Raw genomic sequence first — 13654 nt, forward strand, 5'->3', positions numbered from 1 at the left:
GCAGGGAGAAGAACATCTTATTTTACGTATTTTCTAAACTACAAACACATATTCAGGCGCTGATACGTCACCCAAAACCCCAAAGGGACCCCGACATATATTAGCATCGTTAGCATCGTTAGCTCAGCTTGTGAAAACTCTGTCGGTTTGTGTAATAAAGATGTCTGTTTCTCCAGCAGTCACGACTTTATGTGAGAATTCAGATGAAGTCTTCCTGGACGCGGCGAAGCTGTTACTGACGTACTCTGATAATATCATGAGGTAAGGTTTTAATCTGAATTAACGCTTTGTTTATGTGGTTTATTAGCTTAGCTGTCATTTTTAAAACGTGTATTAATGAGGTTTTCTTAATGACACGAAACTATACAAAACTAAATCTATAAAATGTGGCAAAAGTAAACAATTTGACAAATTTCTACACAACTTAATCCTCGATTGACCACTATTTGTTTCTGTCTTCTTTTCATAATGCCTTCAGTTGGAAGTCATGTAATGAAAACTGATGTAAATCAATAACAAACTAGCATTGTGTTTGTCAACAACAGCAACAACAACACCAACAACTGTGTAAACGCATCAGTTAAAAGCACTGGTGTAAAGTAACTAAGTACATTTACTCAAGTACTGTAATTAAGTACAATTTCGAGGTACTTGTACTTTACTACTGTGTACTTCTACTCCACTACAGTTCAGAGGTAACTGGTGTACTTTTACTCCACTACATGTATGTAATACCTTTAGTTACTTCACAGATGTGGATGAATGATGTGAAATATAATCAAGTGTTAAATCAGACTTTAGTTCCACCTGGAGTAAATTCTCAAGCTACCCTGCAGTATACAAAGTCATTCAAACTAGCTGCACCTTTACCAGCTTTGAGAACACTTTCATGATCAATCATTATAAAACATATCATATATATTATTCTGAAATGGACCAATCTGCACAATGACTACTTTTACTGTCGCAACTTTCACTATATTTAGATGAGAATACTTTTCTACTTTTACTTGAGGAACATTTTGAATGCAGGACTTTCACTGTAACAGAGTATTCCTACACTCTGGTACTTCTACTTTTACTCAAGTACAAGATCTGAGTACTTCTACTTTTACTCAAGTACAAGGTCTGAGTACTTCTACTTTTACTCAAGTACAATATCTGAGTACTTCTACTTCATGATGTGTGTGTCTCGTTGTTGGTACATAGTAATGTGTCTCTTCCCGACCACAGAAAACCACCTTGAAGGCCTTGAAAACAGCTCTTAACGTCCTCTTCTCTTGTCTCTTCCCAACAGGTTTCCCAATGAGGAAAAGTACAGATCGATCCGCATCGGAAACCCCACGTTCTCCACCAAGCTGCTGCCCATCAAAGGAGCCGTGGAGTGCCTCTTTGAGATGGGGTTTGAAGAGGTAATTAACTAATAACAGACAAAACTAACTACTATAATCAATTGAAGCCTATATTCCTGGTGTACACCTACAATCTGTAATAACTGTGTAATGTATACTTGTATTTTCATGATGTTATCTGGCTGCTATCACACTACTTCTACATGCTACACTTATTTTATGTTTTAAATAATACTGTTATTGTACTAATTTCTATCTCTAATATCTTATTTCTGCCTCTTTATTATTATTTTGCCTCTTTATTTATGCTGTAACGATGTACATATCTCCTCTGTGGGACTAATGAAGGTATTCAGAAACAGAAACAGGTTTACTGCCTTGGTGTATTCGGTGCATAAACATAAACACAGTTAGAGAAGTTAAAAAAGTAAGAAAATGACCATAAAGTAAAACAATGATTAAAATGAAAACGTAAGAAATTGCAATATTTACATTGAATATAGATGTTATATAGATATACCCGTACAAATATAATAAAATGTGCAGGATTAGTATGAATAGTGAAAAGCCGTATAGATATAAGACGTAGCTTTGTGTACAATGTGCACAATTCAGAGGGTTGTGCAGGACTGACTGAAATAAACAAGATATGGTTTAATGTAATGCTTAGAGTCTGATTCTGATTAGGGCTGAACGATTAGTCATTTTAAATCGAAATCGCGATTTGAAATGATGCAATTATCAAATCTGCTTGTGTGTCAGTCATCCACACCAATCAGAAGTGCTGTGCTCCACATGTACCAGTCATTGTTAACCAATCAGAAGTGCTGTGCTCCACATGTACCAGTCATTGTTAACCAATCAGAAGTGCTGTGCTCCACATGTACCAGTCATTGTTAACCAATCAGAAGTGCTGTGCTCCACATGTACCAGTCATTGTTAACCAATCAGAAGTGCTGTGCTCCACATGTACCAGTCATTGTTAACCAATCAGAAGTGCTGTGCTCCACATGTAGCAGCCATTGTTAACCAATCAGAAGTGCTGTGCTCCTCATGTACCAGTCATTGTTAACCAATCAGAAGTGCTGTGCTCCACATGTACCAGTCATTGTTAACCAATCAGAAGTGCTGTGCTCCACATGTACCAGTCACTGTTAACCAATCAGAAGTGCTGTGCTCCACATGTACCAGTCATTGTTAACCAATCAGAAGTGGCCCATGATAGAAGGTGATAGACAGATTGATCCAATCACCTGCCAAGTATTTTTGAAAGTGCCTGCCCTTTCCAAATGGCTTCCAATGGAGCTTTCCTGATGGTTTGGTGAAACAAACCATCTGAGTCAGGTTAGTAATGCTCCATCACATGTTCTATTACAGGGTGAATCTTAAACTGAAGCTTGACTTTAAAGCAACCCAACGGAAGTTTCATGTAAGTTTAGTTCTTTCACTCGTAGCTCGGGGTGCTAGAGACAGGAGCACGTTGATACGACCTTCCTAGCTGGAGATATGGCCGCATTTTACAATAAACTTCCGTTGGGTCGCTTAAAAACAAATATCGCAAATCGAATCGCAATCGCAATATCTGTCAGAAAAATCGCAATTAGATTATTTCCCCAAATCGTGCAGCCCTAATTCTGATGTTGTCATTAGCCTGACACTGATAGTGATGTTGCCCCTCCTTTTCAGGCTGAGACCCACCTGGTGTTCCCCAGGTCTGCATCAGTGAATCAGATGAAGCTCATCAGGGACTCCATAGCAGCAGAAAGAGACCGGAGGCTGGGGGGGAGGCAGGCTGCATCTCCCATTACTCCCACTACTCCCACTTTACCCACTACCTCTCCCATTACTCCCACTACTCCCACTTTACCCACTACCTCTCCCACTACTCCCACTTTACCCACTACCTCTCCCACTACTCCCAGCTCAGCCTCAGCTCCAGTGATCTCTGCACCTCCTCCACCACAGCCTTCCTCCCTGGTAAAGATGAGCTCTTCCCTGGTTTTAATGGCAGGAATTATGAAAATATAATTTGTCTTTACTATCAACCCTTAAATGGGCCTTCACATATAAATATTTTGGAAAATGAATTGATTGCTGTTAATACACCCTATTACACACATGTTTCACCATTATTACGATACGATATTACTATAATGGTCAGATCAAGTCTGAAACTTTACTGCCCATTACACCCATGTAAACAATTATTACAACTGTATTGCACCCATAATTATACACACGTCACACCCATGTTATTCTGTAAATACACTTATATTGCACTGTTATCACACCCATGTAACACCAATACTACACCCCATTTCACAGCCTGTCAAATGACTGTATCCCACAGAAACCATTTAAGGGTTACAAATGTGTTAGTAACCTGTTTTGTGTTCCTGTGTTTCCTTCAGGAGAACAGTATGAACTTCTTTGCCACCCTGCAGTCTAACTTCCAACACGTGCTGCTGTACGAGAACCTGGATCTGCAGCAGAAAGCTCTGAGCTGCATCCCTGAGGAGAGGCTGAGGTCTGAGGCAGAGATCCAGCTGAGAGGGGCCAGAGAGGAGGATCCAGGTGAACAACATTCAGAGGATAACTGTCATGTGCACAGGAGACACATGTAGATATGGAAATGGAAAATCTTAAGTCTACGGCTCCTCCAACAATCCAACATAAATATATAACACATAACATTTCTTATTATAGACACATGTATTTTCAAGCATTTGGTCTACCTATGTTGTAAATGTATTATCTTTTTGATTTACACACGGCATCTATTGCACGTCTGTCCGTCCTGGGAGAGGGATCCCTCCTCTGTTGCTCTCCCTGAGGTTTAAAACATTTCCCCATTAACTTTGGGGTTTCTTTGGAAGTGTTTTCTTGTACGATGTGAGGGTCCGAGGACAGAGGGGGTCATATTGTCATACTGATACTCTGTACAAATTGTGAAGTCCACTGAGACAAATGTAAGAAAAAAAGAAACACTTCATAGACATGTTTTTTATATATCTGAGACTTAAAAATAGTATAATAGGAGTCCTTTAAGTCACAGGCTCCTCCAACAATCCAACATAACGTAAAACATATGATGTAAAACAAATATACCAATAAAACTGATAAAACAGTGCAAGAGAATGTTTTGAGATGTGCAAGTAAATACAAATAAAATAGAAATATTGCAAGAATACACCTATATTGCACTGTTATTACATGTAACACCAATACTACACCCCCATTTAAATAATAATAGTGCAAAAGAAACAGAATAGAAATAAAATAGTGCGAGAGAAGGTTGAATGTGTGTCATGTGACTCTGCTGACTCCCCCTCCTGTCTGCAGATTGTAAACTGGGCCTGGAGGACTTCCTGGTGCTGGAGCTGCTCAGATGGTTCAAACAGGACTTCTTCTCCTGGGTGGACCACCTGCCGTGCAGCCGCTGCTCAGGAGCCACGCAGAACTCTAACCCTCTGCAGCCCTCTGCTGAGGATCTACGCTGGGGGGCCCAGAGGGTCGAGAACCACTACTGTCACACCTGCAGGCTCTCCACCAGGTTCCCCAGGTGCGTGCGTGCGTGCATGTTTAGACTGATGTGTTTGTGTGAGTGTGTGTGAGTGTGTGACAGGGGAGATATTTGGGCACGGATTAAAGGTCAAGAATGCCTTCTGTGTTTGATAGTAACACTCTTTAACTCCAGCGTGACTCATCATGAGTTTCAGAGTCACCACAGAGAGAGAGAGTTCCTTAGAAACAAACAGACACACACACACACACACACACACACACACACACACACACACACACACACACACACACACACACACACACACACACACACACACACCACACACACACACACACACACACACACACACACACACACACACACACACACACACACGCACACACACAGTGAGACATAGTTTAACCCAATGTGCTTGTAAACACCAGGTGGTAACAGGGCTTTTTTATTGATTATACATTCTGTTTTGTTAATTGCAGATACAACAATCCTGAGAAGCTCCTGGAGACCAGGAGGGGGCGCTGTGGGGAGTGGGCCAACTGCTTCACTCTGTGCTGCAGAGCCATGGGTCTGGAGGCCCGATACATCTGGGACAGCACAGGTACCTGCATGAAGACTGAAGGATGTGTAGTGCTCATGATCTCTGCAGAACAACAGAGATCCATGGCGGTGTGTGTATAGTGTGTTAAAGCTCTCCTATCATGCAAAATGCACTCTCTGATGTCTTTTCTACATAAACGTGTGTCCCCGTGTGTCAGGACACTCACTAAGTGTCAGGAAATAAAACCCTCTCTCTTTTCCTCCGTACCCAAATCTCTAAAAACGGGGGAACAACGGAGCTGATCCAGATTTGCTGCGTCATGACGACATTACTAAAATGTCCACGGGCCAATCAGAAACGTTGCTGTCAGAAACAATGAGACGTGTTCTGGAAGTAATATGGTCTGTGTTTACATTAGCATTGCTAACACTCAGAGCTAACCTGTACTGGAGAGAGTATGTGTAAAGAAGCAGGACATATAAAAAGGAACTCACCTCGTGGTAAACCTGAGAGAGAGAAAGAGTTTGAGCTCCATACTGTTTCAGAGATACTCCTTGATGTGGTTTGGAACATGATATGGAGTTTCATCACGGCAGCATTTAGCTGAGTTTCTGCTGGGAGAATTCTCCTGCATGAGCTCTTGTTTTTGTTTTTTTAAAGCTACGGACCCAGAATCAGCCCTTTTTGTAACAGGGCTGAAATAGAGGGATATGAGGCTAGAATGGGTGATCTGTTTGGCATTTTCAGCAAAACACTTCATAGACATGATGGGAGACCTTTAAATGTTTCCGTGGTGTTTCAGATCACGTGTGGACGGAGGTTTTCTCCACTTCTCAGCGCCGGTGGCTGCACTGCGACTCGTGTGAGAACGGCTGTGATAAACCTCTGCTTTATGAAGTGGGCTGGGGGAAGAAGCTGGCCTACATCCTGGCTTTCTCCAAGGACCAGGTCAGACTCAAGGACTACACACACAGTTTTAGTACTACTCAAGGGTGTAACTTTGGTTTGAGAAGTGGGGGGGACACAAAACAGGGGGTCCTCCGCAATGAAACATTCTCAATTTAATTCCATTTCCTGCCAATCTACAAATATATTAGGGACTATAGTGTTAACAAATCCAAGAAAAATGTGTAGTGTATATAATGAGTGTGCACACTTATCTAGTATCCTATCCATGTGAACCTGTTTTACGACAGGAGAGAGCTCTCCCTCTCCTTATCTCCTTATAACAACCCACGTAACTCTCTCAGTCTCTCTCTCAGTCTCTCTCTCAGTCTCTCTCTCTCTCTCTCTATATATATGTGTCTGTCTCTCTCTCACTCTCTCAAAGTCCGACAGGAAAGAGCTCTCCCTCTCCTTATTGTTGAAACAGCTACTAATCTCCGTTAGCTCCGAGCTAGCACCAAATGCTAACAACAACCCCCTCTCTCTCTCTTTCTATCTCTCTCTCACAAGATGCGCTCGTGCCACACACACACAGACGCTCCTCCTTGACGATGACCGCTTGCGTAAAAAAATAATAATAAACACATTTAAAAAGTGGGTCGGACACAAATGGGATTTTGAAAAGTGGGGGGGACATGTCCCCCCTGTCCCCAGTGGAAATTACGCCCATGGTACTACTAGCTGGGTAACATTACTACACACGGGACAACGACTTGTTAAAAGCTGTACTAATATCTGTCCAGTTTATTGGTCAAAAATACTGCAGTAGCTGAAATATAGGCTCATAATATACCGTATATACATATGATGGTATATAATTGACAGATATACAGAAGAATTGCAAACATTGTGTTAAAAGCATGGTTATCTGTTTGTCTGTGTGATCCCCTGTAATGCTCCTGTGTTGTTCTGCAGGTGGTGGATGTGACCTGGAGATATTCCTGCAAACATCCAGAGGTTTTGTCGAGGAGGATGAAGGTCCAGGAGTCCTGGCTGCTGCACACCATCCACAGGCTCAACACCTCGGTGAATATTAACCCTTTAAACCCTGCATACGAGACTCATGCACACGTCTGATTATAAATAATACACTTTATAATAATAACAATACACTTTATTTATATATAGCACCTTTCATGCTTGACGCAGCCCAAAGTGCTTTACAGAGTATGACAGAAAATGACAAACAGAAAGAGTTATATCACTGAACCATAAAACAATAAAACATGAACATTGATACTGCAAAAAAAATGTGTATATGATATAAGTGTTTATTTACATGCTTAACGTTGATGTATATGAGTTTGTGTGTGTATATGTATGTAGGCATGTGTGTGTGTGTGTGTGTAAGAAGAATTGGGGTGTCAGGTTTTTTTTTTTTATAAGCCAAATTAAGGTTTTATTTATATAGCACCTTTCAACACAAGGCAATTCAAAGTGCTTTACAGAAATCTAGAAGATAGGTCTTTCATTTACTTTTACAAATTCTAATTGAAGTTGCTGTTCCTCCTCTCTTCGCTGCTGTGATATTTCAGAGGCAGCAGTCCCTGAGTCCCGAGAGGAAGAAGGATCTGACGGAGCGGCTGCTGGTGGAGCTCGTGGAGTTTCTGTCTCCAAAGAAACCAAAATCAGGAGAGCTGGGAGGACGAAACTCTGGATCTCTGGCCTGGAGGAGAGCCAGGGGGGAGACCAGGAAGACTGATGCAGGGACCTCTACTGAGATACAGGTTTGTGTGTGTGTGTGTGTGTGTGTGTGTGTGTGTGGTGTGTGTGTGTGTGTGTGTGTGTGGTGTGTGTGTGGGTGTGTGGGTGTGTGGGTGTTGTGTGGTGTGGGGGTGTGTGTGTGTGTGTGTGTGTGTGTGTGTGGTGTGTGTGTGTGTGTGGGTGTGTGGTGTGTGTGTGTGTGTGGTGTGTGTGTGTGTGTGTGTGTGTGTGGTGTGTGTGTGTGTGTGTGTGTGGTGTGTGTGTGTGTGTGTGTGTGTGTGTGATAGGTGTGTGTGTTTCTGGTTGTCGTGTGTGTGTGTGTGTAGCTGGATGTCTGATATGTGTGTGTGTGTGTTTCTCGTGTGTGTAGCTGGATGTCTGATAGGTGTGTGTGTTTCTGGTTGTCGTGTGTGTAGCTGGATGTCTGATATGTGTGTGTGTAGCTGGATGTCTGACATGTGTGTGTGTGTGTAGCTGGATGTCTGATATGTATGTGTGTGTGTGTGTAGCTGGATGTCTGATATGTGTGTGTGTGTGTAGCTGGATGTTTGATACGCGTGTGTGTGTGTAGCTGGTTGTCTGATACGCGTGTGTGTGTGTAGCTGGTTGTCTGATACGCGTGTGTGTGTGTGTAGCTGGTTGTCTGATACGCGTGTGTGTGTGTAGCTGGTTGTCTGATACGCGTGTGTGTGTGTAGCTGGTTGTCTGATACGCGTGTGTGTGTGTATTGCTGGATGTCTGATATGTGTGTGTGTGTGTAACTGGATGTCTGATACGTGTGTGTGTGTGTGTGTAGCTGGATGTCTGATACGTGTGTGTGTGTGTGTGTGTGTGTAGCTAGCTAGATATCTGATATGTGTGTGTAGCTGTGTGTTTAATAACTGTGTGTGTTTGTATGTGTTTCCTCAGGCTGCAGGTTTTGTGTTCACTCCGACGGAGAAGGAGAAGATGCAGAAGTTGCTTCACGTGCGTTACTCTTCCTCCAGAGACGAGTACTGCCGTCTGTCCAACGACTCTGAGAGGATCCAGATCTGGGATCAGTGTGTGTGGAGCAGGACGTCCGTCTGCAGGAAGGTGGAGGAGGACTGGCAGATGGTACTTATCACTATTATTATTAAAATGTTTTAATGTATTCTACTATTTCAACAATTAGACAGTTTATACATGCGAAATCTAACAAAATGAGTGGAAGCAGGAGGGCAGAAAGCAGAGTTTATCCTCCCGTTAGTCATCCAGCTGCAGGATAAAGAAAAGAAAAGATAATTCCTTAATTATATTCACACACAGATAAACAAAATTCTATATATACATACACATACATATGTACTAGGGATGTGCATCTCCATCACTGAGGCCGATACGATGCGCATCTCGATACGTTGCCAACGATACGAGACATTAACGATACATTTGAAGCACCAGGCGATGCGATACGATACGATTCACCCCTGTTGCGATACGATTTGATTCAACATTATGCGATTCGGGCGATTCAACACGATGCAAAATAATGATACAATTCAATATGGTACGACAGAGGATTTTGTTTTATTCCTTATATGCAGCAAATCATAAATTAACAAAAAAGTGCTTTACATATTTGGTTCTCTCTACTAGTGCATCCCATCATGCTGTTTCTTTTTTACCTTAAAAAAAACAAAAACACTTGGACTAGGGCTGTGCGATTATGGCAAAAATCATAATCACGATTATTTTGGTCAATAATTGATATCACGATTATTAAATACGATTATTCATTGACTTTGAAAACATCCATTTATTGAACTTTAAAACAAATAGAAATAATAATTTGAACAGTATCTTTTTAACTGTTGATTACCCTGAACGTATAATTCAACTGAAAAACCAATAAATTAAATAAATGATACATTTAAATAAATAATATCAAAAATAATAAATACCAATAAAAAAAGATCAACAAATATTTTGGAGCGCACTTCAACAAGCTACTAAACATATATAAATGAGATCAAATATGTTGTAGTGCACTGTCACAACCTAGCAAAGCAAAATAATCTTTTTTTTCGATTATGTTGTTTTTGTAATTGTGGCAGGCCAAAATCGTAATTGCGATTAAAATACGATTAATTGCACAGCCCTAACTTGGACCTTTCACAAACAGGCCTTTTCACAAGTGTAGTAGTGTTCTCTGTCTCCAGAGTACAGTACAATTGTATAACACCTCACAGTTAAACAATTTAAGGATGCATTGCCCAGGATTAGTGCAAATAACAACTACCATAGTGCAATGCCCATACAGCTGCCAGCCTGATGTGCTTAACACTCATTCATTTAACATAGCAGCACAATCAGTGGGAGAAAAGCTGCTAGGGTTATCTGGGATTCAGCTAACTAATATCTTTTCAGACCCAGGATCATCCTCCAGGTGTGACGACTGATTGTATTTCTCTCCCCAGGTGTACTTGGCTCGAACTGAAGGCTCCTCTTCGGGAAAAGTCAGCTGGAAGTTTGACTTTTCCTCTGCGGGGATGAAGGTTTCTTCTGTCTCCATCTCAGCTAAGAGTGAAACCTTCCACTCGGGGAGCGTCTGCTGGACCCTGCAGGCCGGAGAGAGAACTGCAGCGTTCACTGGAGGTACGCTCACATATTCATCATCAAATACTGCCCACATGTTACTGCTTAAGATGAGATAAGATGGACCTTTATTTATCCCCTTGGGGAAATTCAGGCGTTTATAGCAGCAACAGGGTCCGAATGAAAAACAGGATTCACACAAGGTCAAAATAAAGATAAAATACAAATTGAAATAATAATAATACAACACAAATAAAGTGATAAAGTAATAACGTAACTATTGAAACAAGATATCACGTTTGACATAGTTAGAGCCAGTGTTGTACTCAAGTCACCAAATCTCGAGTCCCCACTCTTCGTGTCCGAGTCCAGTCACGAGTCCCGAAAATCGGCGCTTTAGTCCGACTCCAGTACTCGAGTACTCCAAATGTGCTTAGAGCCACTATAGCACCTATTTATATTTAAGAAAAGTTGTGAATGTTGTAGGTTTTGTATACGTTTTTTTTTCTGCTTTGGGGCAGGGGGGGGGGGGGAGTCCTCCACGTCATAGCACACCTCCGCGGGGTAAGCGCGTCAGGGTGTGCTCTGTCAGCCGCAGCCTCTTTTCTCTCCACAGTTACGACCAGGAGGGAGAGGTGAGTGAGGCGCAGCGGCTGCTAACCAGAAAGCCGGTCAGAAACAGTGAGATGGAACAGTGTTGTTGTTGGACGACAGCGCGTGTATACATCGAGGCTCCGCCCACTGTACCCATAGAGTCCAGTAGAGGGCGGAGCCTGTGAGAGATATAACGAGGGGTTACGTATGGTAACCCTCAGGGGCGGACTGGCCAGTACTGAAGTGGGCCGGTCGAACAATGTGGGCCTCTCGGATAAGTCACTAGCACCCCCCCCCCCCCCGTTGATAATTTACTTGCGGTACCGAAGTGGGCCGGTCGAGAGTCCCGGGCTGATTTGTAGTCCCAGTCCGCCCCTGGTAACCCTTGTTATATAAACACATAAACACAGGCGGAGCCCTCTACTCAGGGGCCCTGTCTGTCCTATGTTGCTTGGACAGACAAGACTGTCTCGTAGATGTCTTCACGGCTGGACTGTTAGCACACATGTGAATTTTGAGCACTTTTTGAACCGCCTGTGTTTATATAACAAGGGTTACCAAACGTAACCCCTCGTTTCTGTTATTATTTACATCAGCACATGGCCAAAGACATACAGAGATATAAAGTTCATAAAAGAATTGCGGTCCAAAGTGCTTCACAGTAGACTATTGACATCTCTTAAAATAGACACAGATATCACATAGAATACAGTTAGACAATAGACATAGAAGAACTAGAGGTTGAAAGGGCTTGTAGCTGATAAGGGAGTTCTTGCAGGCTTTATACGTCAGGAGGAGGACCATAAAGTAAATCCTGAAGTCAAAAGGAAGCCAGTGCAGAGCGGCTAAAACTGGACCCATCTGTTCTCTCTTCTTAGTTCTGGTTAACAGACGAGCTGCAGAGTTGGGATGTGTTATGACTGGTCTCACTTTAGCGATGTTTCTCAGGTGGAAGAAAGATGTTTTTGTCACATATGAGAGCTGAAGCTTAGATCTGACCTACAGACGTGACTCCTCCTGATAATGTCCTCTCCTTTGTGTTTCCTTTCCTTCAGATGGGAAGATGCAGGACCTCCCGAGTGTCTCCGGCTGCTCAGAGTTCATCATTGAAGCCGGACTCAGCGGAGGAGAGGAGGAAACAGCATGGCAGCACTCTCAGATCTTCAGGCAAAGCTTAAAGGAGACGGAGGAGCCTTCGTTTGAGATCCTCGTACACTTAGAAGATGCTTAACAGTTGTTTTTATGGATGGTATCTAAATGTGTGGGATGAGGGGTTTGTATCATGACAAAACAGTGCAATATTTACATGTGTGAGTCCTCCAGGATGAGTATATATGAATGGATGATTGGTAGATGAATGACAAGATCGCAGAGTAAAAACACTTTGACCAAATAACCTGTAAAACATGCAGTCCAGAAACACTGCATGTAAAGGGTTTTAAACATGTTATATTAGCCTTCACTATAAAAGTAATTTGTGATGCACGGAGTCAGAGGAGTTTTCATTTGATATTCTCGTCCACTTAGGAGATATTTAACAATTGTTTTGCTTCTTGTTGGGATAATAGATCTGTAGGGTGAGAAATTGGTGCAATATTTAAATGTGTGTAAGTCCAGGATGAGTAGATATGAATGAATGATTGACAGGATTTTGTACCTTTCACAGAGTAAAGTCACACATTAAACATTGATTTGACTAAAAGCAGAATAACCGATGACATATGTGGTCCGAAAACCCTGCAGATAAAGAGTTTTAAACGTAAGAAAAGCTGTAGTTTTTGTTAAATGTGCCTCCGTTTGTGATGCATGGAGACAAAGGAGTCTTCATTTGATATCCTCGTCCACTTAGAAGATATTTAAGAGTTGTTTTACTAATGTTAAACCTTATTGGGTGCTTAATTCGGAGCTAATTGCTGGGATGATCGATTTGTATAATGACAATTAAGTGAAATATTTAAAAGCGTGTCATCTTCCAGGGTGATTAATCCTGCATGGCTGATTGATAAATGAATGACCAGGTGAATTACATATTGAAGAGTAGGCTAAAGTCACATATTTTAAACATTGATTTGACTAGAGTTACCTATGAGACACGCAGTTAAAAATACACTGCATGTAATCATAAAAAGCCATAGTTTTGTCACATTGTCCTTCCCTGTAAAAGTCATCGGTGATGCATGGAGACATTCCCTAGACGCCAGATTTCCTGCTATTAATAAACTAATTATTGGTGTCATTTATGGCATTTTGGCATAGGCATGCCTACTTAAATCCATGTGTACTAATATAAACTGAGTGTTGTTGTTGTTGTGGAGGAAAGGGATGAATGTTGGGGAAATATATGATGGGATAATAAACATATTTTTAAAGTATTGTAGCTCTTTCAATGTATTTTTACAGCATGGATATACAAAGAGGTGGGAGAAGTACTCAGATCTT

The 13654-nt window shown here is 41.8% G+C and overlaps 1 protein-coding gene across 1 annotated transcript; it reads left to right on the plus strand.

Moving 5' to 3' along the window:
* Positions 1-98: 98 nt before the first annotated feature.
* On the plus strand, positions 99-13588 carry ngly1 (N-glycanase 1). Its single transcript, XM_034131070.1, has 12 exons — positions 99-261; positions 1298-1412; positions 3039-3329; positions 3764-3926; positions 4695-4914; positions 5355-5476; positions 6219-6364; positions 7277-7387; positions 7897-8088; positions 8975-9160; positions 10504-10681; positions 12271-13588. Exons 1-12 carry the CDS (start codon positions 161-163, stop codon positions 12444-12446), a joined length of 2001 nt encoding a protein of 666 aa, XP_033986961.1. The 5' UTR covers positions 99-160; the 3' UTR covers positions 12447-13588.
* Positions 13589-13654: the final 66 nt, after the last annotated feature.

This window comes from Trematomus bernacchii, unplaced genomic scaffold, assembly GCF_902827165.1.
Source record: "Trematomus bernacchii unplaced genomic scaffold, fTreBer1.1, whole genome shotgun sequence".
Classification (NCBI taxonomy): domain Eukaryota; kingdom Metazoa; phylum Chordata; class Actinopteri; order Perciformes; family Nototheniidae; genus Trematomus; species Trematomus bernacchii.

Bases quoted from the DNA above. Each gene is read 5' to 3' on its own strand.
- ngly1 (XM_034131070.1), top strand. From the start codon at position 161: ATGTCTGTTTCTCCAGCAGTCACGACTTTATGTGAGAATTCAGATGAA. The intron at 4,915-5,354 runs GTGCGTGCGTGC...TGTTAATTGCAG, and splicing joins CTCTCCACCAGGTTCCCCAG to ATACAACAATCCTGAGAAGC. The intron at 8,089-8,974 runs GTTTGTGTGTGT...GTGTTTCCTCAG, and splicing joins GGACCTCTACTGAGATACAG to GCTGCAGGTTTTGTGTTCAC.